Source organism: Aegilops tauschii, chromosome 2 (assembly GCF_002575655.3).
Source record: "Aegilops tauschii subsp. strangulata cultivar AL8/78 chromosome 2, Aet v6.0, whole genome shotgun sequence".
NCBI classification, from domain to species: Eukaryota; Viridiplantae; Streptophyta; class Magnoliopsida; order Poales; family Poaceae; genus Aegilops; species Aegilops tauschii.
In genome coordinates this window covers 622324067-622347917 of record NC_053036.3, presented here as the reverse complement: position 1 = coordinate 622347917, position 23851 = coordinate 622324067, and the positions used below count along the sequence as shown (strand labels likewise).

Sequence of the window (23851 nt, the reverse complement as noted above, 5' to 3'; positions counted from 1 at the left end):
TAAATATTTTGTGCGCATGCACCCCAGACAGTTTCAAATGAATTAGAGGACTCTATGCAACAATAATGGTTATGTACCTATTCTTCAAGACTTGTTCATCATTTTCATCAAAAACTAGTCCCCGTCACCGCCACTGTCTAGCCTTTTATTCTAGTAAAACTTTAATTCAATTTAGATATATATTCTTAGTCATTATCTAAACCTTTTTTTCACAATCTAGGATGATGCAAAGTGAGTCATTTGTTCCGCTGAATTTTCACGGGCTGAGAATACGCCATTTTACCAATTTCAAATTTCATAGATGTGTGATACAAAAGCATTACTTCTTGAGTTTAATGTCAGACTTTTGTGCCATAAATATATTTTGCTTTTACGAGAGTTGTGATTTATGTTTCTTGAAATTTAAAAGCTGCAATTTTAATTAGTTGTGAATTTGTGATCCAGCTGGAAATCAGGTAGTTGAAAGCTGACAATTTTAACAGAGGAAGTTAAAGGCTTTTTTAGATGGAGTTGAAATGCAGCTGGGCACTTGGATCTACTCCCTCCGTTCGGAATTACTTGTCGCAGAAATAGATGTATCTAGACATATTTTAGTTCTAGATACATCCATTTCCGAGACAAGTAATTCCGAACGGAGGGAGTACGTCACAAAGTCTGTGGATTGTGGTAGTCTACTTTATGTCTTGTAGACCGCGTCGATACTGGAGGAAAAGGAAAGGAAACGCGTGAAAGGTCATCAGGCCAACAACACAGCCCGATCTTCAGATGTTCAGTCGATCGATGATTATCATATCTATACTCCTACGTGTCTGAGTATGACCAAGTACGTACCAGCTGCATGCCTTTCTAGGCTTCCACCTACTACACACGTTTCTTCAACCCACCAGGGCATAGACCGTCCTGAGCACTGCGTCTGCAGCAATCTACAACGTAGGCGAGCCAGGCAGCGCATGGGACCTCAGCACCAACTAGGGCACTTGGGCGTCCTCTAGGAACTTCCAAACCAGCGATCAGATCGTCTTCAAGTACTCCCCTCAGGCACACGACGTACTCGAGGTCAGCAAGGCAGACTACGACTCCTGCACCATCCTCAACTCCGGAAATGATGTTGTCACCCTCACCGCCACCGGCACCCGCTACTTCATCTGCGGTTTCCCTGGCCATTGCGCGGGCGGCATGAAGGTCAAGATCGATGTCATGCCAGGCTCCTCCTCTTCGTCACCCACCTCGGCCAGCGGTCCAAATGCAAGTAATGCTGCCCCGCCAACACCTGTCTCCGCTGCAACCAATGTGGAGGCCATGGGGTCTGGCCTCGCTGTTTTGTGTACGTTATTGTATAGAGATGTACTTATTACTAGCAACTATCTGTGTGTATAGTCAAGTAGTTATGTGAATTTTACGTGAGAACTAATTATATTGAAGCCTTTAATGATTTCTTTTACACCTTCACTTACACCTTTCAAGTTTCAACGACAAAAAAAGTTACAACCCCCAACTTAAAAGGCCAACGATGAACAAATTCCGATATTCAAATCAAGAAGTAAAGCTTTCATACCATATACAGTTAAGTGAACATGTTTTAAATTACATCCAGGCAAAAAACATGATAGGAATTGTAAAATGCATGTTGAGCCGTACAATTGACCCACAGTGCATCATCCTGGACTGCAAAATAACATCATCGAGTGAAATAATATACTGTGCGATGTATTATTAAACTGAATTAAATTTTACAAATATCCGCTATGTCTTGGCGGGAATATCTCTCCTACCATTTGGCATGACTGGTGAGCTATCTCAAAAGTAATGAGCAATAGAATATCTATACTCACACACAAACTTGTAATTAAAATTTCAGCACTTTTGCGGTGATTTGAGTAATTCATTCACATGGGGATCCTCTCCTTCGGTGATCGTTCATGGAAAACCTAGATATATCATGGCGACAAGGACTACTTTTCATACTAGTGTTGGATACATACAATTAGCACATTTAAAACTGCTAAAATGGAGTTTCAGCCTGCAATTCAACTAACTTTATCTAAAATGAAAGGTCATATTTATCTTGGCAGCAACAGTAGAAATTTGTATTGGATCACAGGCTCTATATCATCTATATTCTCGAAAAATTTGAAAATAAATTTTGAAGTGGCAAAAAAAGGGAAAACAATTTGGCACGCATGCAAAGATGTATTTTATGCATGTGTAAAATTTCATTACGAGATACTTTAACGTGTCATTTAAAAAGCAAATACATTGATTTTGAAAATACTCATCTTGCTATTAGAATCAGTCCACAATTTGAACCCGTCCGTAAAAGGTCTCTATATAGCAAAACATATATATATTTCTTATCAAGCACGAGCAACTATCATTGACCATAGATATTATTATAGTTGACGGCGATCACTGTGCTTTTCTTGCACTTTTTTTTTTTGAGAAATTCAAGATTCTACACTAGTGTGTAGTGTCTGCGATCCAAATCAAGGCACGCAACAGGCCATCCGTACCATGCACCTGTGCAGAGTGTTCGGCTGCAACGGGCCTCCAAATCAGTAGGACACCCAATTTTCTATGTAATAGAGTAGTACTAATGGCTAGTTCAGCTCTATTAACATAGGTATATAGGATAACATTATAGTGACCAACTGTATCATTTGTACTTGTAATTTTTCTTTTTGCGGGTGTACATGTAATTAAATCATTCCAACAACAAAATTTTAGGGTCTCTTTAATATGTCAAATCCACTAATAAAAAAAGCTTTGTCAAAATAATGCATTGGACAATTGGATCTACGTCAGAAGCTATGTGGATCCCCTAAAAAAAGAAGCTATGTGGATCGTGATAGTCTACCTCATGTTCTTGTAGACCGCGTCGATACTGAAGAAAAAGGAAAGGAACGCGTGAAATGGTCAGCACGCCAACAGCACAGCCCGGTCTTCACATCCTCAGTCTATTTTGATCAAGTACGTACCAGCTGCTTGTGTTCCCACCTACACATAATATTCAAAGTCCAAAATCCAGGTACACAAACTTCATTCTACGCTCCCACCAACCGCACATGTTTGTCCATCACACCAGGTGTAGCCTGTATTGTTCTATATATAGGACCCGACACTGCCTCCTAGGAAAGCAAACACATTCTCCACTCAAGGATCGATACACACCTGCCTTACAAGTTATAATCTCCTCTGCTAGCTCTCTTTACAGTTCCAACCGCAATGGCTGCCAGGAGAACCATTCTTCTCGCCGTGGCTGCGATGGCCGTCCTGAGCACCGCGTCAGCGGCAATCTACAACGTGGGCGAGCCGGGCGGCGCATGGGACCTCAGCACCAACTACGGCACTTGGGCGTCCTCTAGGAACTTCCAAACCAGCGATCAGATCGTCTTCAAGTACTCCCCTCAGGCACACGATGTCCTTGAAGTCAGCAAGGCAGACTACGACTCTTGCAGCACGGCCAACCCCATCACCACCTTCAACTCCGGGAATGATGTTGTCACCCTCACAGCCACCGGCACCCGGTACTTCATCTGTGGTTTCCCTGGTCATTGCGCGGGTGGCATGAAGGTTAAGATCGATGTCATGCCAGGCTCCTCCTCTACGTCACCCGCACCGGCCAGCGGCCCAAGTGCAAGCAATGCTCCCCCGCCGACACCTGTCTCTGCTGCCACCAATGTGGAGGCCACGGGGTTTGGCCTTGCTGTTTTGCTTGCCATTGCCGGCCTCATGGCTTGAGTGCATCTCTGTAGTCACAGGCACATGTGTATTTTATGTATATTCAAGTAATTATTACTAGCAACTATCTGTGTGTATGATCAAGTAGTTATGTTTATGTTGGGTGTATTCAGGCTTTGTGTATTGCTGATTCATTTTGGAGGATTTATTAATAAAGATTCTTTTGGTCTTATACAACATTTGTCTTGAAACATGTTCATTCTAAAACGTGAGAACCAACAATTTCGTAACTTAAACTTGTAGTACAGAAATACATTGCTAGATTAGACATGCAATTAGTATTGCCCCTGATTGTAAATGAACTGTCCCGAACAACCAGCTGCAACAAATGGTGAAGAACAACTAGGATGCCCCCGACCCCGGACATACTGGATCAAAATCGGCTGGGAAAATCCCTGCTTTTTGGATGATGGAGTGCGATACATGTTCCTGTTTCTGGTGTTGCACGGGACAATCACCGTCGTCGAGGGAGAGAGAGCCATGGGAGTGGGTGACGGGTGCTTTTTGGGAATGAATTCTGCCCTATTATGTTCTTGCGGCTGGAGGATGATCACTATCAACGCTCTGAGGGACCAAAATTTCCCCAGTCCAGGCACCATCGTTCAGTAATGTAAAAATAGCAGCTGCATTGGATAAAAGTGCTTCATCAAGGGATAGTCATGGCCCATGCAGCGCGACGCAGCATTCATCAAGATGGTCTGGTAGGAAATGATTAGATTTCAAGTCTTATACATAGCATAAAGATGCTATGAGCATGTACAACAAATAATACAAATATACCAGACTTCTATCTAACATTGGTTGACAAATAATACCTATCCTTCGAAAATCTTTCATCACTATAATCAAAAGTAGTCATCGTTGGCACCATTGTATATCCATCCTTTTAGTACATAAAATTTACTTTAATGTAATATTACCGCTCAGTCTTTTTTTCATGAGCCGTTATTTTGCAATTCAGGATGATCCAATGTTGGTCACTATTTTTCTGCTTAATCCGTGGTCTGAGAGCTTTTACCTCTTAAGTTGAAAGTTGTGACGGGGAGTTCATACAATAAACCTGCCCATTTTAATAGAGGAGGTTAAAACTTTTTTTAGACTGAGAGTTTATATGCAGCTGGCCCTATGGATCTACTTATACAAGATTTATCAGTTATGATAGTCAACTGCGTCTCCTTTGAGGATTGGAGCCCAGACTGCGTCGGTATTGAAGCAGCTGGCCAAGTACAATGGCTTCTATGCCATGAGAACGCTTGAAAAGGTCTTAACATCTTCAGTCTATTATTTATTATATATCTATCTAGGTGTTTGAGTAAGACCAAGTACGTACTATCTGCATGCCTAGCTCGTGTACCCGCGTACTCTATATTCTACGCTTTCACCTACGGCATGTGTTTCTTCAACCCACCTGGCCATGAGTTTGTATATATAGGACCCGACACAGACACCTAAAGAAGCAACACAATCTCACCTCAAGGTTCAGTATAGTAGCATCCGACTCGTATCTCCTCTGCTAGCTCTCACTGCCTTGCTTCCAGGTCCTACTGCCATGGCCATCACCAGAACCATTCTCCTCGCCGTGGCCGCGATGGCCATCATGAGCACCGCCTCGGCTGCAATCTACAATGTCGGCGAGCCCGGCAGAGCGTGGGACCTCGGCACCAACTACAGCACATGGGCGTCCTCCAGGACCTTCCAACCCGACGACCAGATCGTCTTCAAGTACTCCCCTCAAGCGCACGATGTCCTCGAGGTCAGCAAGGCCGACTACGACTCATGCAGCACTGCGACCCCCATTGCCACCCTCAACTCCGGGAATGATGTCATCGCCCTTACCGTCACCGGCACCCGCTACTTCATATGCGGCTTCCCTGGCCATTGTGCGGGTGGCATGAAGGTCAAGATCGATGTCATGCCAAGATCCTCCTCTTCCTCGCCTGGCCCGGCCAGCGGCCCAAGTGCAAGCAACGCTCCTCCACCGACGCCTGTCTCCACCGCCATCTCTGTGGAGGCTACGGGCTTTGGCCTCGCCGTCTTGCTTGTCGTTGCTGGCCTCATGGCTTGAGTTCATTTGTGCAGCTGCACATAAATGTATAAAGTCATGTATAGTCAAGTAATTATTACTAGCAAGTATATGTGTAGCCAAGTAATTATATGTGTAGGTTGTATGTATTCGGGCTTCTTCTTTAATAAAGATTTTTCTTGTCTCTCTTATACAACATTTGTCAAGAAGCATGTTCATTCTAGAATTTGATAAGCTAGAGTTGCATAACTTTGACTTGTACCAGGCAGAGGTTTATAGATTAGATATATAATTAGCATGATTGTTCGATTTGTCTCAAAAATATGTATTTGTAGGCTACAATTGAACTTGTAATTAGTTAAGTATTACATATCTAAGTGGAGCACATGTTAACATATATCTCGGGTCTAATATCTATACCTACTAATAAAGCAAGGTGTGTTTCGTCATTTTTTTCATCCGTTCACCCATATTATTAATTATACTTTTGAGATTTTAACTATCCGAGGTGGTACTAATAGTTTCTGCCCGTGTTATTTTATTCCCGTCAGTTCTCATGGGCCTTAATTATTTTGTTTGTACGTCGTTCTGGGCCGCACGCAGCTGGTTCAGGGGAGAAAATGTTTTGTGGGCCGAACAAAAAATAATAGGCATAGGGTTTCGAACTGGTGACCTGACCAGCAATCATTACGGCTACTGCCACATGAGCTAGGTAATACTTGTGACTTGTGTTTTATAGTTCGTTCGTCATAGAATTTATTAGTACCACATCGCTCCTATACACTAAAACCGACCAATTTAGATACATAGACAAATTGCTTGAACATCAGTGAGCCACCTGGGAAAAAGTGGAAAGCCATCCCGTCATAAGGAAGGAAATAAAGAAACTAAAAAAGGAAAGGAAGGGGAAGGAAAGTGAATATAGAAGGAAGGGAGGGATTTCAGATTTTTTTAAACAATAGATTTCTCAAATGCGCACGTGAAATGGGATTGTATACTCGCATGCAATGATTGATTTATGACATAATGGCCAATGCTTCCGTCTAAAAATATATACACGTCAATCTTTCTCCCGATGCAAAATGGTTAAAGGTTTCCTTTATACTTGAATTGAGCTTTTTTTATATCTTCATGTCATAGGAGCCGTAGTTTTCTTCGTTTTTTAGATAGCTCACCATCCATGCTGAATGGCTAGGAGTCGTAGTTTCAGATCATCTACACACCTGATATAAGTCAAATTAACTTGAAAAAAGCAAGAAAACCTAACAACTTTTGCATGTTTGACAAAGTTTTTCCGCAAAAACAAACAAGAATCTAGATATTTATATTTTACTTTTAGTGAAACAACTTTAATTTCACAATGTTACTAGAGGGAGAGTAATCTTATTTGTGACGTTTGTCAGAGTTGAATACAAAAGATGGCACATAGTGGTACGCGGTGCAGGTTTTGTGTTTTCATTCGCCCGTCACCAAAGTACAAAGAGTCGTACTCGGATTCAAAGTTGTGTGCGACACAAACTCCATACTTTCTCTATTATATTAGCCATGGATTAATGGTTTTTGTACAACGCTCCTAATATCATTAGACACGAATAGTGCTATGCTACACAGTCCGTAAACCTAGCGAACACTGGTTCATGGAAATTTGTGTTGCCTTAGTAGTGAAGCAAATACATTGTACTAAAATGAAATTAACTATTTTTGGTATAATGCGCGATTTATCGGGCATCATTGAGCAACGCCAATGAAGACGTGAAGAGATACTCGCAACCAGGTGCTTTTCTCTCCCGTTGCAATGCACGGGCATTAGTGCTAGTATAAGCTAACATGTGGTAACCTACAACGTGGGCGAGACGGGCGGCGCATGGGACCTCAGCACCAACTACGTCACTTGGGCGTCCTGAGCACTGCGTCTGCGGTAAGCTACAACGTGGGCGAGCCGGGCGGCGCATGGGACCTCAACACCAACTACGTCACTTGGGCGTCCTCTAGAAACTTCCAAACCAGCGATCAGATCGTCTTCAAGTACTCCTCTCAGGCACACAACGTCCTCAAGGTTAGCAGCAGACTACGACTCCTGCAGCACCGCCAGCCCCGTCACCACCTTCAACTCCGAGAATGATGTTGTCTCCCTCACCGCCACCGGCACCCGCTACTTCATCTGTGGTTTCCCTGGTCATTGCACGGGCGGCGTGAAGGTCAAAATCGATGTCATGCCAGGCTCCTCCTCTTCGTCACCCGCCCCAGCCTGCAGCCCAAGTGCAAGCAACGCTCCCCCGCCAACACATGTCTCCGCTGCAACCAATGTGGAGGCCATGGAGTTTGGCCTTGCTGTTTTGCTTGTCGTTGCCTACCTCATGGCTTGAGTGCATCTCGGCAGTCGCACGCACATGTGTACGTTATTGTATAGAGAAGTACAAAAACTATCTGTGTGTATAGTTAAGTAGTTATGTGTATGTTGGACGTATTCGGCCTTTGTGTTTTGCTGATTCATTTTGGAGGATTTGTTAATAAAGATTCTTTTGGTCTTATACAACATTTGTCTTGAAACATGTTCTTTCTAAACCGTGAGAGCCAAATATTTCGTAACTTAAACTTGTACTCCCTCCGTTCGGAATTACTTGTCTCGGAAATGGATATATCTAAAACTAAAATACGTCTAGATACATCCATTTCTGCGACAAATAATTCCGAACGGAGGGAGTATTACACAAACCCCTGCTAATTATTTTCAGTCGTTGATTTAAACTATTAACTAAAATTATTAATTTTAATCAGTCAAGGGAATTATGGCCCTGTGTGAATGTTTTTTTAGAAAGATTTGGCAATCCCTCAATCCTGAACGCATCTGCCAATCCCATCTCTCGCCGGTGTGTAGATGGCGGCGCGAGGATCCCCGGCTGACCATGGTCATAGTTGTTGCTCCCCACGGCCCCGGACCCCGGCTGCCACCCGTTCGCCTGGCCTAGCTCGTCGTTGCCACTCTCCCACCTCTTCGCCATTGTAGCTCCGCGTCAGGCTCCTTTTTTAGGCGTGACCGTGCTTCGCCCGCCGCCAGCTACCCGCTCAGCGTTCGCTCCCTTGTGGCGATCAGCAAATTCCACATCGGGGGTGCTTGAACCGTGATCTTCAAGTACCACCAGGAATTCCGAGGAGGCCATCCTCAGCGACCTCTCCTCGCTCGGCCTCGACTGGGACCAAGGTACATATTAGAACATTCATTTTTCAATCTGTATTCTAGATTGCAAGTAGACAATGAGAGATCTCCGGCAGGATCAAATACTATGGTTGATTGCAAGTTGTCCTTCTGCAAATTACAAGTGAACATCAATGTATTCTAGAGCAAACACTGTTTCTAACCATGTGAATTCCCAACTCAAGACTTGATAATGCCACAAGGTTGCACTTGTGTAATATTGCACATACAAACACTGTTTCTAACCCTGCGAATTCCCAACACAAGACTTAAACGCCATGTCCGTTTTAGCAGCCGAATCAGTATGAGGCATGAGGCAACATGGACCGTCTGATCTCACTTCAGATTAAGGGCCACCACATGCCCCCTTTCTCTCTCACCTGGAGTCGCCGACGGGTGGACCCCATGCATCATCCCCTTCCTCCTGCATGGTATAAGCTTGATCCCGTCGATTTGTTGCCAGCTTAGCTTTGCCGCGATTTCGTGATCATCTCACTGACCCGGACAGCATATACCCCCTATAAATACCAGACACCCTCCCTCAGAGTCGAGCTCTATGAGCTCTGGAAGCTCCGCCAGCCAGACTCGCTTCTACGGTTGATTCTAGCGGCCGTAAGCCCCATTGACCACCACAGGCACCTCCACATCTCTCTCTCTCTCTCTCTCTCTCTCTCTCTCTCTCTCTCTCTCTCTCTCTCTCTCAATGGCGCGCCTCTTTGACCCATTTACTCACGCAGATCCACATGGAAAAGACCACCCTGGCGTCCGGCGAATCTTGCCGACACCGCCCGTGCTCCAGACACAAGCGGTCGTTGACACAAGTTTTGCCCGATGACATTTAAGTTATGAAAATGATCGCTGTGACCAGGGGAGCCCCATTGTGCTCTTCGCTGATGCGGAGGACCACAGAGGGCAGCGCCCACTTCGACCAGAGCCCACCGCCGCCGTCTTCTCCTTCTCCGGCTGGGATTCCAATGAGCGTCGCGACCCTGTGACGTGGACGCGGCACATGTGTCCATTGACACATATCCAACAGCCCCTGATATTTCCTGAACGAACCTTTACTGAGCAATATCACGTCGCCAGCTGTTCCCCATTTAAATTCAAAATATCATGCCGCGTAGAGTTATATGGCAATTTGGCAGAAAAGTACCTGAGATTTAAAACCGTCATAACTTTTTAGCTCCAAGTCTGAATCCAAGGGGACTTTTTGCAAAATGATATTCACGAAATGCATCATCCTATGCTACACTTGGTTTCATCTTGTGAACATACAAATTTGATTGTGTTCAAATTTGTATTTGAACCTTTAATAGGGTCTTACATGCAAACCACATGTCCAGATTTAGTGAAGTCTACTGCATTATGATCGTTAGATTATTCTTTATTCATATATACCACTTGATCCAGACTTTCAAACTTTTCATGATTCAATATGAATTTTGAATTCAAGCCATAGAATTCCTATAATTCAAAAATTTTATTCCTCAAATAATTCATTTGGCATTTTCTTCTTATGATTCACTTTTATCCAATGAACCCTAGCTTTAGTTTATACTTTTAGGGATATTCAAATTTGAATTCAAGCCTTGTTTTAATCATCACTTGTAAACTAGAAATCCTTTTCAAGTGATTGTTTTTGCATAAATCTCTACTAAAACCTCATCCATTATGTAACTTAGTTTCAAATATTCAAGCCATTTGTATTTATTCAAATTTGAATCCTGGCTTAACTATATCTTTATTTCCATTAACTCTTTTGAGTTAATTCTTTTCCTTTTATCCTAAAACATCATAAGAATCTATATTAGATATAATACTTAGTATGGTGTTGTTCTTTTATACTATGCCATATTTGTTCTTGTGTTCTTTTTTATTCTTCTATATGGCATGCTTGTTCACTGAGTGTTATTTACTTATATCAGATTCACCAAAGAGCGAAGCAGAATAGTATCAGACTTTGTACTATTACAAGTGAAGACCAAGACAAGTTCCATCTCTTGTTCATACACATGAACCTATATTTTACTATGCATTTAGTCCCTTTTGAGTAGTATGCATGAGTAGGAGTATGTATGATAAATATGTAGTATGATCCTAGTGTAGTTCAATGAGTAGGTCTGAGCTTACTTCCTTGTCGCCATCGTTGTAGAAATATTATATTTTATTTGCTAAAGTGGATGGGTTCATGTGAAGTGATATTCATGATGAGATGTGACTGGCAATGTATTAAATAGGACCAACATAGTTTCATGAAATACCTAGGAAAAATAGTATGAATGGTGGCAAGGTACAGTGTTACCATCATGGGAGAGCACACTAGTGGACCATTCGATCAGGCCCAAAGAGATCAACCACCTTTTTATAACTACTAGCTTACATGTGCAGCCACAAAGATGACTCAACTTTGTACTAACTTTTACTAAAGTTAATACAAAGTTGAGTCATCTATTTTGAAACGGAGGGAGTAGGTGGGATGGGCACTATCAGAGTTAAGGGAAACTCTTTTGGAAGACCTCATCACAATCTCCCAATTTCTGTACAATTGAGTGTGGGAGCTACAAAGGGATGATTGTGTCTTGTGGGGAATGTGCACAAATCTCTGCAGACTGTATAAAACTCATTGATTAGCCGTGTCCCTGGTTACGGACAACTTGAGCGGCTAGAAGTGAAAATGTAGAGAGATATCATTACATTTAATAAATTTGAGCGAGATAATCAACGAAGGGAATTGATTGAATTGGTGGTGCCCAATTAAATCATATAATATTTGCCGACATAGCACAATCTTTTGATAGTAGGATAAAATTTGCTTTATATAAGATATTAATTTAGAACCACTGCACAAGCCAACATGCATGTATGATAGGTATTTTATAACACCTTAGATGTGACTTGGCAGTACATTCAATGTATTGACCTATATGGCTGCAAAGTTTTATGTTACATATTTTCCAGACGAAGAGTAAGGATACAAAATAGGGTTATGAGGTTTACACTCAACTTTGTCATTGACGTTGATGGGACTCCACATCTTTATTGTTGTTTTTGTTGTGTATTCTAGCCCTAGGGCTATCAGGTAATAAATACTCTGGATTTACATTACATTACATGTGATTTTGTGGTATTTCATCGAGTATTGTGTGTGCTAGCTACCGATTCAAAGACAGCACAGCAGATCACAAGAGATTTGGATCCTTATTGGAACCGGGTCGTTAGAAGACAGATCCAGCCAGCCATGCTACCATGGCACCCGACGCCATGCCCCATGCGAGCACAATGCCTCAGTTCAGTCGAATCGTCCCGCGGCAGCCGCCGATGAGCGAGCGAATGGGAGGAGAGGCCCCACCGACGACGATGCCGGTCGGGCCTCTCCATGCGGCGCCTGATGTAGACTCGGCTAGACGACGAGTCGCTGGTTGGTCCGATCCTTCACGGTACTTGCAAAATATCAATGAACAGCGCAGCAACCGTCGCAGAAAAAAAAAACGGACCGACGTAGAAGAAGAAAAGCCTTTGGATCAGAACGATATAGCAAGAAGCCAAAAGAGTAGACTTGTATCGAATATTGATACGAGATCAACACAGGAACGACAGCAACGTAACCTTAGGAACCGCAGGAACGCATCTTTTGTGCCCCTGGCCGTGAGGCGTTTTCTGGTAGTATTTTTTATGGACACCGATATTCACCACACGTGTGGCATAATAGGCATTCGCCTACACACCGTGTGTGGCATGAGCAGGGGGCAGCCCACACGGGCTGTGTGTGGGCGAACAATAGAATTGCCCACACGTGTGGGCGCAGCTACTTCGTGCCACACACCCAACAAGTACTACTCATCCCCATTCCGCGTGTGTGGCACGAAGCAAAAATGTCCACACGTCCTGGCGCAGCTACATTAGATACCCACGGGATGACGATTTAGTTGCCATCCGGGATGGCAGATGTAGTTATCCGGGATGGCAGATATGGTTGTAAAAGCATGACAACTCTCTCTGTTTTGGTTAACTATAGTTGCAATGTCTAATTTATGGTAGTTGTCGCATGTAATCAAACCATAGTTGGCGTGTGTGATTAACTACTTGCCACATATGGTCAAACAATAGTTGTCATGTACGCGCAACTGCAGTTGCCATCCAACAATGTACGACTGTCGTGTGGGCGAAAAGCTGTTCGCCCACACGCGCGTGGACTAGGTGGTGGTTGTGTGGGTAGAAACTAGTTCGTCCACACAGCCCAGCTGGCAAACGCGTGTTGTGGGGCGTGTGGGCGACCTCTCCAACGCCCACACACCGGCCGTGTCCTACGTGGCACACGAAAACTGCCTTGGTGTGTCAAGATTCATGCAAACTTAACTGAACAATGATTCAAACGTGTGGGAGAGTTGCATTGTTGCCACACGTGTGGGCATTAGTGTTTCCGTTTTTTATCTAACTCCCGACTAATCTGCGTACAAGACTCAGGACGCTGCCTTTTATACCCTAGACACCAGCCGTAAGGGCCTAAACTACTAACTGTCTCAAACTAATTCGGAGATCCCCTCCTTTTATATCTCGGAGAGAAACCAAAAAAAAACAAGCTAACTAGCACAACCTGTACGTGGACCCTCCTATTCTGGAGTAGTATTCTTTAATTAGAAAGCTACTTAATCAACCGGCCACGCTGATCACACATGACTAATTTAAAATAAAAGAACTATTTATTTGCTTGCATGCTTGAAACTACTTCACCGGACATGAAATACTATCAATATTACTGCATTTTGGAGGGGTTCTGAAGTTTGGCTTCACCGTGTCCTTCTTCGGCTCCATCGGTGAAACCTCAAAGAAGAAAGAGCCAAGCTGTAGCACAGTCGGAAGATTAGAATCTGAAGCATCTGATATACTTGCGTCAAAACAAATGGTTGTGCTTGTCTTTTGTTCAACACTTGGAGTCGCCCCAAGTAAACCTACGGCATTGGTGCACACATCAGCGCCTGATATCAGCGGCAGGAGTGAAGGGAGGGACAGAGGGGGAGGGTTGGTCGGCGGTAGGGTTTCTCTGAGCTGCTCACAGGAGTGACGTGGGAGGGAGGGGAGTATCGTATGACCTTGATATCTATAATTTAGTCGTGCCTGCGGCTCGTCCTGGTGGTGGTAGTTGTCGTTCAGTGGCCTCTGAGTCTCGATGTAATTTTTGTTATGTTTGAGGTGCTTTGTACTTTCGATGCACTTTTATAATAGATCTGCATCCTTTTTGAAAAAAAATAACTTAGCTGAAAAGCTATATTTTTATACTTGAAATACTATGGAAAGAAGTCAATGCATGTAGAGTACAGATTGGAGCATGTACAGGTAAACTGCAGCAAAAAATAATCTGACATTTGTGGTCTCTACGTATTGTGACCTATTTCATTTACATTACGGTTACTTGTTAGCTAATTTGTTGTTTATTCTCAGCTTAAAGATTAGTATCATATTATTTTCCAACCAAATTTGGCCCGTGACCCCTAAGGTAGCTAGATAGCCCCGTTCCGATAAGGATTTGTTGTCAACTGCGCGCCGCCAAACGATTCAGACAGGGAAAGTCGTGTCCGGCTAGAGCACGAGCCCTTCTCTTCTCCGTAACGCAGAACAAAGGCCGTCCGCTCCAATACTATATAGTCCCCAACTACTTCCCAAACACCGCATATCGATCAAGCTCTCGCCATTGTTCCTCGACTCCATGGCCCAAGACGGAGAAAGCAAGGGCTTCCAGTTATGCATGATCGTAATAGGGATAGGTCTCATGGCAGGTTTTGTGTATTTTCTTGTGTGGGAAAACACGAGGCCAGGTGACACCAAGTACACGGTGACCATCACCAGCGTCGACGGCCTGGACCCGGCGCTGGATCTCCATAGCGACCGGCGGGCGCTCAGCCCGGTGTTCGGCATCACCGTGCACATCGACAACACCCACAACCAGATCGTTGAGAAGTGCGTCGGTGGCGTCGGCTCCTCCGCGATCGTGTCATACGGGGACGCGCTGCTCGCCAAGGGCACCGCGCCGTGGTTCTGCGTGCAGACAACAAAGGTGGGAGAGGCTGCAACCAAGGCGTGGGGCTTGAACGTGCAGCTGCCCCACTTCCTGCGGGACCGGCTGGCCGGCGAGCTGGAGAGGGGCCAGGCGGTGGTGGACGTGGCGGTGCGGACTCCCGCGGGTGCTGGCTGTTACATAAACGGATGCCTGGACACGGTGCTTGTCTGCAAGGCCAAGATCGGAGGAGGTCCATCCCCGTGTTTTCGTGCCACGACTGTCAGCGGCACGACACGAAACAGATAGTTAATTAGTGTCTTGGTTTTTATTTTATTTTTATTTAGGAGGATAGCGTAGAGCCTCGATGTGAATCTTTGTTTTCAGCCAAAAGGTACATATGTCTTATAGTGGTATCTGAATTTTGTATTTCCAACCCAAAAACTGTGTTCTATAGTGGATCTGAATGTATATTTTCTACCAAGTACTGTGCTCTATAGTGGATCCAAACTTTATTCTTCCAGTCAAGATGATTTATAGTGGTAGATACGGAGTTGATCGCGATAAGTGTATGACATACAATGTACTTGTCCGACTACTTTTTGAGTTTTGGAATAACTAGATTTCTAGTTTGACATAAAAGAAATATTTATTACTTATAAAAGTGCACAACCTATCTTTTATAAATGAACCCCACAAAACGAATACGGATTCATCACCACCACATAATTAGGCCCACAAAACTCAATCCAATAGCTAGCTTTAACCTAATGTGTTCTCCGGTGTGCACTTAGTAGCTTACATTGCTTGAACATAAGGCCCCACGTCTACAACCATACAATCACAGCGAGCCAACATGTGGTTGGATGGTTAGACGGACTGTGATATCCCCAGCCCATCAGGGTTCAAGTCCAGGTGCTCGCATCTATTTCTGGATTTATTTCAGGATTTTCGTAGATGCGCATTCAGTGGGAGGAGACGTTCCCGTCGACGACGAGGTGCCTACGGTGACTTCGTAAATTTCAAGATGATATGCCAGCTCAGTCTTTCGAATGTGCTCATAGGGATAGGGTGTGCGTGTGTGCGTTCATAGGGATGAGTATATGCGCGCGTATATGAGCGCTTGCGTCTGTACTGTGTTAAAAAAAACCCATACAATCACGTAAGGCACGCAAAAATAAAAAATAATCACAATTGGATCCCCCAATCTCAAACCCGACGACTCCATGTCTTGCGTCACCACTATATTAGAAGCCGCCTTCCAGGACAGTAATATAGCTTCCTTGCCGCATGGCAGCACAGTCGCCTTTCTGGACGGCAACCTTGCTGCCCGGCAGCACCGCCGCCTTCCTCGACGACGCCCTCGCCGCCCTATACTGCGCCGTCAAGTGAGCTGCCATTCCTCCGTCACCTCCTCATCCTCGCCATGAGGCAGCACCATCACCTTCCTAAACGGTGACCTTGCCGCCCAGGAGCACTGTCTATTTCCTGGACGGCGTCTTCACCGCCCTGCAACGCCATCAAGTGGGCGGTTGAGGGAGTCCTGGATTAGGGGGTCCTCGGACAGCCGGACTGTTGGACTATGAAGATATACAAGATTGAAGACTTCGTCCCGTGTCCGGGTGGGACTCTCCTTTGCGTGGAAGGCAAGCTTGGCAATTCGGATATGTAGATCTCCTCCCTTGTAACCGACTCTGTGTAACCCTAGCCTCCTCCGGTGTCTATATAAGCCGGAGGGTTTAGTCCGTAGGACAAGAACAATCATAATCATAGGCTAGCTTCTAGGGTTTAGCCTCTACGATCTCGTGGTAGATCAACTCTTGTAATACTCATATCATCAAGATCAATCAAGCAGGAAGTAGGGTATTACCTCCATCGAGAGGGCCCGAACCTGGGTAAATATTGTGTCCCCCGCCTCCTGTTACCATCCGCCTTAGACGCACAGTTCGGGACCCCCTACCCGAGATCCGCCGGTTTTGACACCGACATTGGTGCTTTCATTGAGAGTTCCATTGTGCCGTCACGATAAAGGCTTGATGGTTCCTTCGATCATCGGCAACGATGCGATCCAGGGTGAGGTTTTTCTCCTCGGACAGATCTTCGTATTCGGCGGCTTCGTACTGTGGGCCAACTCGCTTGGCCATCTGCAGCAGATCGAGAGCTACGCCCCTGGCCGTCAGGTCAGGTTTGGAAGCTTAAACTATACTGCCGACATCCGCAGAGACTTGATCTTCGACGGATTTGAGCCCATGTCAGGTGCACCGCACAGTCACCACGAGCATGACTTAGCTCTGCCGTCGGACGGTGTTCGGGAGATCACACCTGTGGCTACTCCGGCCCTCAATCCGGAGCAGATCGTGCCATCCGAGGACGGGCGGATGGACCCCGCCACGGAGGCCGCACACTCAGCGGTGATAGAGCCGAATACTGACTTCACCTCCTATGAGACCTGTGTTGCCGGACCCTTGGATTCGTCCCCGGCCACGGGCTCTGAACCGCCTGCGTCCGTGCCTATCGAATCTGATTGGGCACCGATCATGGAGTTTACCTCCGCAGATATTTTCCAGCACTCGCCCTTGGGCGACGTGCTAGATTCATCAAGGTCTCTCTCCTTGTCAGGAGACCCTCGGCCGAACTATGTCCGGCTCGAGGGGGAAGCGGACGACGAAGAAATTCGTTCCCCACCCACCACCCACTTAATAGCCACTGTCGATGATTTAACCGACATGCTTGATTTCGACTCCGAAGACATCGACGGTACGGACGACGATGCAGGAGAGGAACAGGAACCACCGCCCACAGGGCGCTAGACAGCCACTTCATCATATGATATATACATGGTGGATACACCCAAAAAAACATCGACGAGGAACGGAAGAATGCAGCGAAGGATAATCCCCTCGAGAAGCAACCAAAGCGACGACGTAGGCGCCGCTCCAAATCCCGCCTCAGTAAAAACAGCGATGACAGCTCAAGAAACAATAATACCCCGGTTGACTCCAAAGGAAACGACGACCACATGGACCCATCGATGGAGCAGGATGAGCCAGCGGACGGCGAACATAGTACGGAGCCGCTGTCCGATCACGGTGACGCCGAGGGTAAAACTCATCAACCTGTCTCCGAAGAGGAGAATAGTCCGGACGACGACACACACATCATCCCAGAAAGGCACTTGGAACAAGAGAACCTCCATAGAAGGCTTATTGCCACCGCGAGGAGCTAGCCTGAAGAAGCAGAAACAACGGCTTAAAGCCGCGCAGAATACGCTCAACAGCAGATGGAATAAAGTGCTTGACACTGAAGAAAAGTACGGTTGCAGTCGCCACACAAAGAGCTATCCAAAGCGCAAGCTGCTGCCTGAATTCGACGACGAGGCTTTAGAGCCCATTCAGCCGAAAAATAAAATGGCCGATCAGCCGGACCGACCACCCCGTGGCCGTGACAGGGCGGCTAACGAGGTCGCACACAAGTCGGCACACGATTTACGTGAGGACCTACACAAAAAAGCCGGTATGACCAGGTCCATCTACGGATCTAGGAAGCGCGCTCCGGCACAGAATCATGGCCGCCCAAACGACTATACTGACCGAATAACAGCTCGGAATCAAAACCGAACACTACAACTGTCAGAAGAATGCCATGACACATCCAAACACAGGGGTGCCGCGCACCCCCTATGCTTCACCGATGAGGTGCTGGATCGTGAATTTCCAGAGGGATTCAAACCCGTGAACATAGAGGCATACGACGGAACGACAGACCCTGGGGTCTGGATTGAGGACTTTATTCTTCACATCCACATGGCTCGCGGAGATGATCTCCACGCCATCAAATACCTGCCCCTCAAGTTGAAAGGACCAGCTCGGCACTAGTTGAAAAGCCTCCCCGAAAACTCAATTGGAAGTTGGGAAGAGCTTGAGGATGCTTTTAGGGCTAATTTTCAAGGGACCTATGTCCAACCTCCGGATGCAGGCGATTTAAGCCATATAATTCAACAGCCCGGAGAGTCAGCCCGAAAGCTTTGGAACAGATTTCTCACTAAGAAAATCAAATCGTTGACTGTCCGGATGCCGAAGCCTTAGCGGCTTTCAAACACAGTGTCCGGGACGAATGGCTCGCCAGACACCTCGGCCAGGAAAAACCGAGGACAATGGCAGCCCTAACAAGCCTTATGACCCGCTTTTGCGCGGGCGAAGACAGTTGGCTGGCCCATAGCGGCACCAGCAACCCAGGCACATCCGAAGTCAGGGATGGCAATGGGAAACCGCGACGCAATAAAAGCAAGCGTCGAAGCAATGAAGACAGACCAGACAACACGGCGGTAAACGCCGGATTCAGGGGCTCTCGACCCGGTCAACGAAAAAAGCCATTTAAAGGCAGCAGAGATGGACCGTCCAGCCTAAATAAGATTCTAGACAGATTATGTCAGATTCACGGCACCTCCGACATACCTGCAAATCGCACCAACAGAGAATGCTGGGTCTTCAAGCAGGCCGGCAAGCTAAACGCCGAACACAAGGGGAGGGAGACACCAAGTGAAGACGAGGATGAGCCTCACCAGCCAAACACTGTGGGACAGAAAAAATTCCCACCAAAGGTCAAAACAGTGAACATGATTTACGCAACTCACATACCAAAGAGGAGGCGCAAATGCGCACTCCGAGACGTATACGCCGTGGAACCCGTCACCCCCAAGCTCAACCCTTGGTCGGCCTGCCCGATCACTTTTGATCGCAGGGATCACCCGACTAGTATCTGGCACGGAGGATCGGCTGCCTTGGTGCTAGACCCAATAGTCGACGTATACCATCTCACCCGAGTCCTTATGGACGGCGGTAGTAGTCTTGATCTGATATATCAGGACACCGTCCGCAAAATTGGGATATACCCGACAAGAATCAGCCAAAGCAATACTACCTTTAAAGGAGTAATACCAGGCCCAGAGGCGCGCTGCACGGGCTCTCTAGTACTAGAGGTTGTATTCGGTTCTCCCGACAACTTTCGAAGCGAAGAATTAACCTTCGACATTGCTCCATTCCGAAGTGGCTATCACGCACTACTCGGAAGAACGGCCGTCGCTCATTTTAATGCAGTGCCGCATTACGCTTATCTTAAGTTTAAAATGCCCGGTCCACGTGGCATCATCATAGTTAGCGGAAACACAGAGCGTTCCTTACGTGCGGAGGAATATGTGGCGGCTCTAGCAGCCGAACACTGAACGGCCTCTCCAACCAGAATAAATGATCGGTCGTCAAGACCGCGGACACGGCTAGACGAGTCCGGCGCACCACTAGCTGTAACAGCTCAAATAAACCTGAGATTGGGTCGATGGATATACCCCCATAGGTGGTGCTAGGGGCTTCCCGCATGTAAAAAGGGCTACAGTTCGGCTTGACCCTATTTAGATTGCATTTTAATGGTTCATTAAGAATAACCAATTTTTTGCACGAAGACTTTCACCTGGGTTTTTTTTTCTTTTACAGATGATCATCGTGCTACACCCTTCCAGGATACGGCACAACGGAGACACAGACGCAGAAGTGCAGCAGGGCCCCGCTCAAAGGTTTCTTTTTAGATTAAGACCCTGTGTAAACCTTTTTTACTGTCTCTTGTTGCTTCACACCCCCCGGATACTCAACACAACCGAGAGGGATGCTGGCGTTATTGGCATTTCGTCACGTCAGACTAATGCACGTACCTGAAAATTCAGGGCTCATTATCCAGGGCGTTACTCAGCCCAGTATATGTTGTAAAGTCTGAATACCTTAGGGAGTGTTCGGCGTGGCGAGTTTGGCCTTATATGCATCAGCTCCGAATCATCTCTTTGGTCAATAGTTGGGTTTGCCCGGCTCCCGTGTTTTGCTACCTTACGTTCCGCTCTATCGGCTAAGGTGGTACCGGGAGAACTGCTGCGATTGTGCCCTGGTTCATCCGGATGAGCACCTCAGTAGAGAAAGCCGAAAACTGACTGTCATGATAAAGCGCGAGACTGGTCAACCACTTGATGACTCAGCGGAATCTTCGTGATTCCTCCGCATTAACGAAGGACCGGTTTTCCGGTCATGTATGTACGCGCACCGTATTCGGATGAGCGCGGAAGTACCAGGGGCTATATAGTAGCCCCATCGTCAAACTCCTATGGCTAAGTGAAAGTGTTAAAGCTATATAGTCTGATTGCCTTGTTCGCCGCGCTATCACCTCCTTAATGGACCAAGACGTTGGATCAAGTGTGAATACGCGCTTTTCTGAACACCCCCGCATTATATGCGTGGGGGCTGAAGCCGACGACTGCAAACTTTTAGGTTATATACATACATAAACGACCGCACAGGAGGCATCATAATACTTTCAGGCAAAAGTATAAACACGGCCTTTATAAACCAAATAGCATTGTTTTCACAATGGGATACATGTCACTCGAACATGATACTCTTCGAGCACTGAGCCTCTATTAAACGAGCGCCTTCTAGGACTTCTTCAAAATAGTGCTCGGCCGAGACCTGGCCTACGGCCGGATCCCGGGTTGCAATAGTGGTGGCCTTCATCTCTGCCCAGTATGTCTTAACACGGGCAAGAGCCATCCGCGCACCCTCTATGCACGCCGACCTCTTTACAGCGTCGATATATGGCACAACACCAAGGAATCGTTGCACTAAACCAAAATAACTATTCGGCCTTGGTCCCTTCGGCCAAAGATAATCCACGACAGAACTCATGGCAAGTCTGGACAACCTATGAAGCTCGGCCCACTCGGCCATTTGTTCATTTAACAGCAGCGAACGCGTTGGAGCACTGAACTGTGATCAGAACAACCTTTCAACTTCATGATCTTTCTGATCTTTGAAAAACTCAGTCGCATCAGCAGCACTCATTGCCAAGTCCAAGTACGCGTCTGCAGCACTCCATAATTGATCCAGAGGGGCATACTTTGGATCTCCGAACTTCGTCCGCAACAAAAAGGGCTTCCCAGCCGCGATATCTCCGGCTTGACGGAGCTCCTCCTTCGCCGCTCTGATTTTAGAGCGGGTTTCCTTGGTGGCTTCCATGGATTTCTTCAGGTCCGCCGCTTTCGCTTGGCTTTCTTTTTTAAGAAGCTCATACCGGCCGGCGGCATCTTTCAGCTCAATAGCCATCTTGGCTATTTTATCTTCGCTCTGGCGATGAGCAGCCTGTTCGGCTCTTAACTCTTCGGCCGCCTTTAAGGCGGCCGCATCACTTCTCCTGGCTTGTTCCTTGGCTCGGGCAAGTTCCGCCCGAAGGGTCTCCACGGCGGCAGCTCCATCTGCAGTCATAGCATATCATAGATACTAGCATCATGCTCCTCTTAATATCTGTTGACCACCCGAAAATACATACCCTGTGCCTCGTCAAGACGCTTGTTCACAAGCGCGATGTCGGCATCTGCCGCATCAAGCTGTCGCCTCAGTTCAGCAAACTCACCAGTCCGGCCAGTCACCGGACCCTCAGCCGCCTGCACATGAAAGCAGCATGATCATTACCTGGGACTATGATCCTCTGTTTGCCGCCTCTGGACAGCAACCAGAGTCTCAGGGGCTACTATCTGTATAGGGCACTCCTAGTGTGTGCGGTACTGTCAAAATATATATATTACTTTGCGTACCTCAAGGCCTCTTAGCAGGCTCGTAAAAGCTTCATGCAACCCATTTTTGGCGGATGAAATCCTCTCAACCACCGTACCCATTAAAGTACGATGCGCCTCTGAGATAGCCGCTTGCTCCAGAAGACCCATCAGTGCATCCGGGTGTGCACCGGACAGTCCCGGACTCTTTTTATTGCTCTTCTTAGGAGCTGAATACTCCGGACTTCGGGTGGCCGAAGGGTTAACTTCTGGCCTTGGCGGATCGGGAGAAATCCTCCGTGACGACACCTCAGGGTCATCCGCCCCATGAGGCGGGGAGATAGGGGGAGGCGTTTCGCTCTCCATCATCTCCGGAAGAAGATCCCCTGAAGGCGAACTCTGTCGAGAAGGGCTAAGATCCGGACTGCAAGACATACGTCTCGGTTATTGTCCTCGGAGATAAAGCAGGATATATTTACCAAAAGTACTCTTGTTCACTTGCTCGGTGGAGGGCTGACCCCCTTGCGGGCACTGTGCGGTAAGGATGCCCTCCGAGGCAGGGCCCCCTGGCGAAGGTTTCTTCCCTCGTTTGGAAACCCTCGTTTCCAAGTCTTCAGAGGCGGTCCTTTTCCTTCCTGGGGGAGAGGGGATTCTAGATTCTTCTCCCCGATTATCCTCCTTCACGGAGACACTAATTCCCCCGGTTTGGATGAGTAATGCGTGAGGCCCGCTTTCGGCTTCTTTATTCCTCCCTTTATCTTCCCCTGATGGCACTTGATAAGGTGCGTGCTCAAGCATCCTGACTAGTACAGGATCCGGTGAGCCTTCGGGAAGGGGGGCCGGACACCTGATCATCTTCGCCTCTCTTATCCAGTCCTGGCCAAGAGCGATTTTTTCAGAATGATGTTGTGACAAATAAAAAGATAGCATGTTCGGCCGCAGAATTACTTACGTGGGTATCTGGACGATTGCAGTTGAGACCCGCATCCTCGGTGGTGTCCGGACACTTTATTCGTGATCCGAAGAACAATTCATACATCTCTTCGAGCGTCACGCCGAAGAGTTGCTGAATAGTTCGCGGTCCTTCCGGGTTGAACTCCCACATACGGAGAGATCGACGTTGGCATGGAAGGACCCAACGAACTAGCATAACTTGCATTACCTTGACAAGACTGACATCTCTCTTGAGGAGATCTCGGATGCGACTTTGCAATGTCGCCACGTCATTAACTGGCCCCCAGTCCAGCCCCTTGTTGACCCATGACGCCAGTTGTGGTGGGGGGCCCGAACGAAAGGTGGGGGCAGCTACCCACTTAGTAC

The 23851-nt window shown here is 46.7% G+C and overlaps 2 protein-coding genes and 1 pseudogene across 2 annotated transcripts; all 3 read left to right on the top strand.

The window, feature by feature from the left end:
- The first annotated feature begins 3076 nt into the window (after window positions 1-3076).
- LOC109733756 (mavicyanin-like) lies at window positions 3077-3860 on the top strand. Its single transcript, XM_020292973.3, has one exon. The coding sequence runs from the start codon at window positions 3223-3225 to the stop codon at window positions 3736-3738; it is 516 nt and encodes a 171-aa protein (XP_020148562.1). The 5' UTR covers window positions 3077-3222; the 3' UTR covers window positions 3739-3860.
- Window positions 3861-5287: 1427 nt separating this feature from the next.
- On the top strand, window positions 5288-5803 carry LOC109733758 (mavicyanin-like). Its single transcript, XM_020292974.1, has one exon. It carries the CDS (start codon window positions 5288-5290, stop codon window positions 5801-5803), a length of 516 nt encoding a protein of 171 aa, XP_020148563.1.
- A 1822-nt stretch (window positions 5804-7625) lies between these two features.
- LOC109733769 (mavicyanin-like) lies at window positions 7626-8127 on the top strand (annotated as a pseudogene).
- The last annotated feature ends 15724 nt before the right edge of the window (window positions 8128-23851 follow it).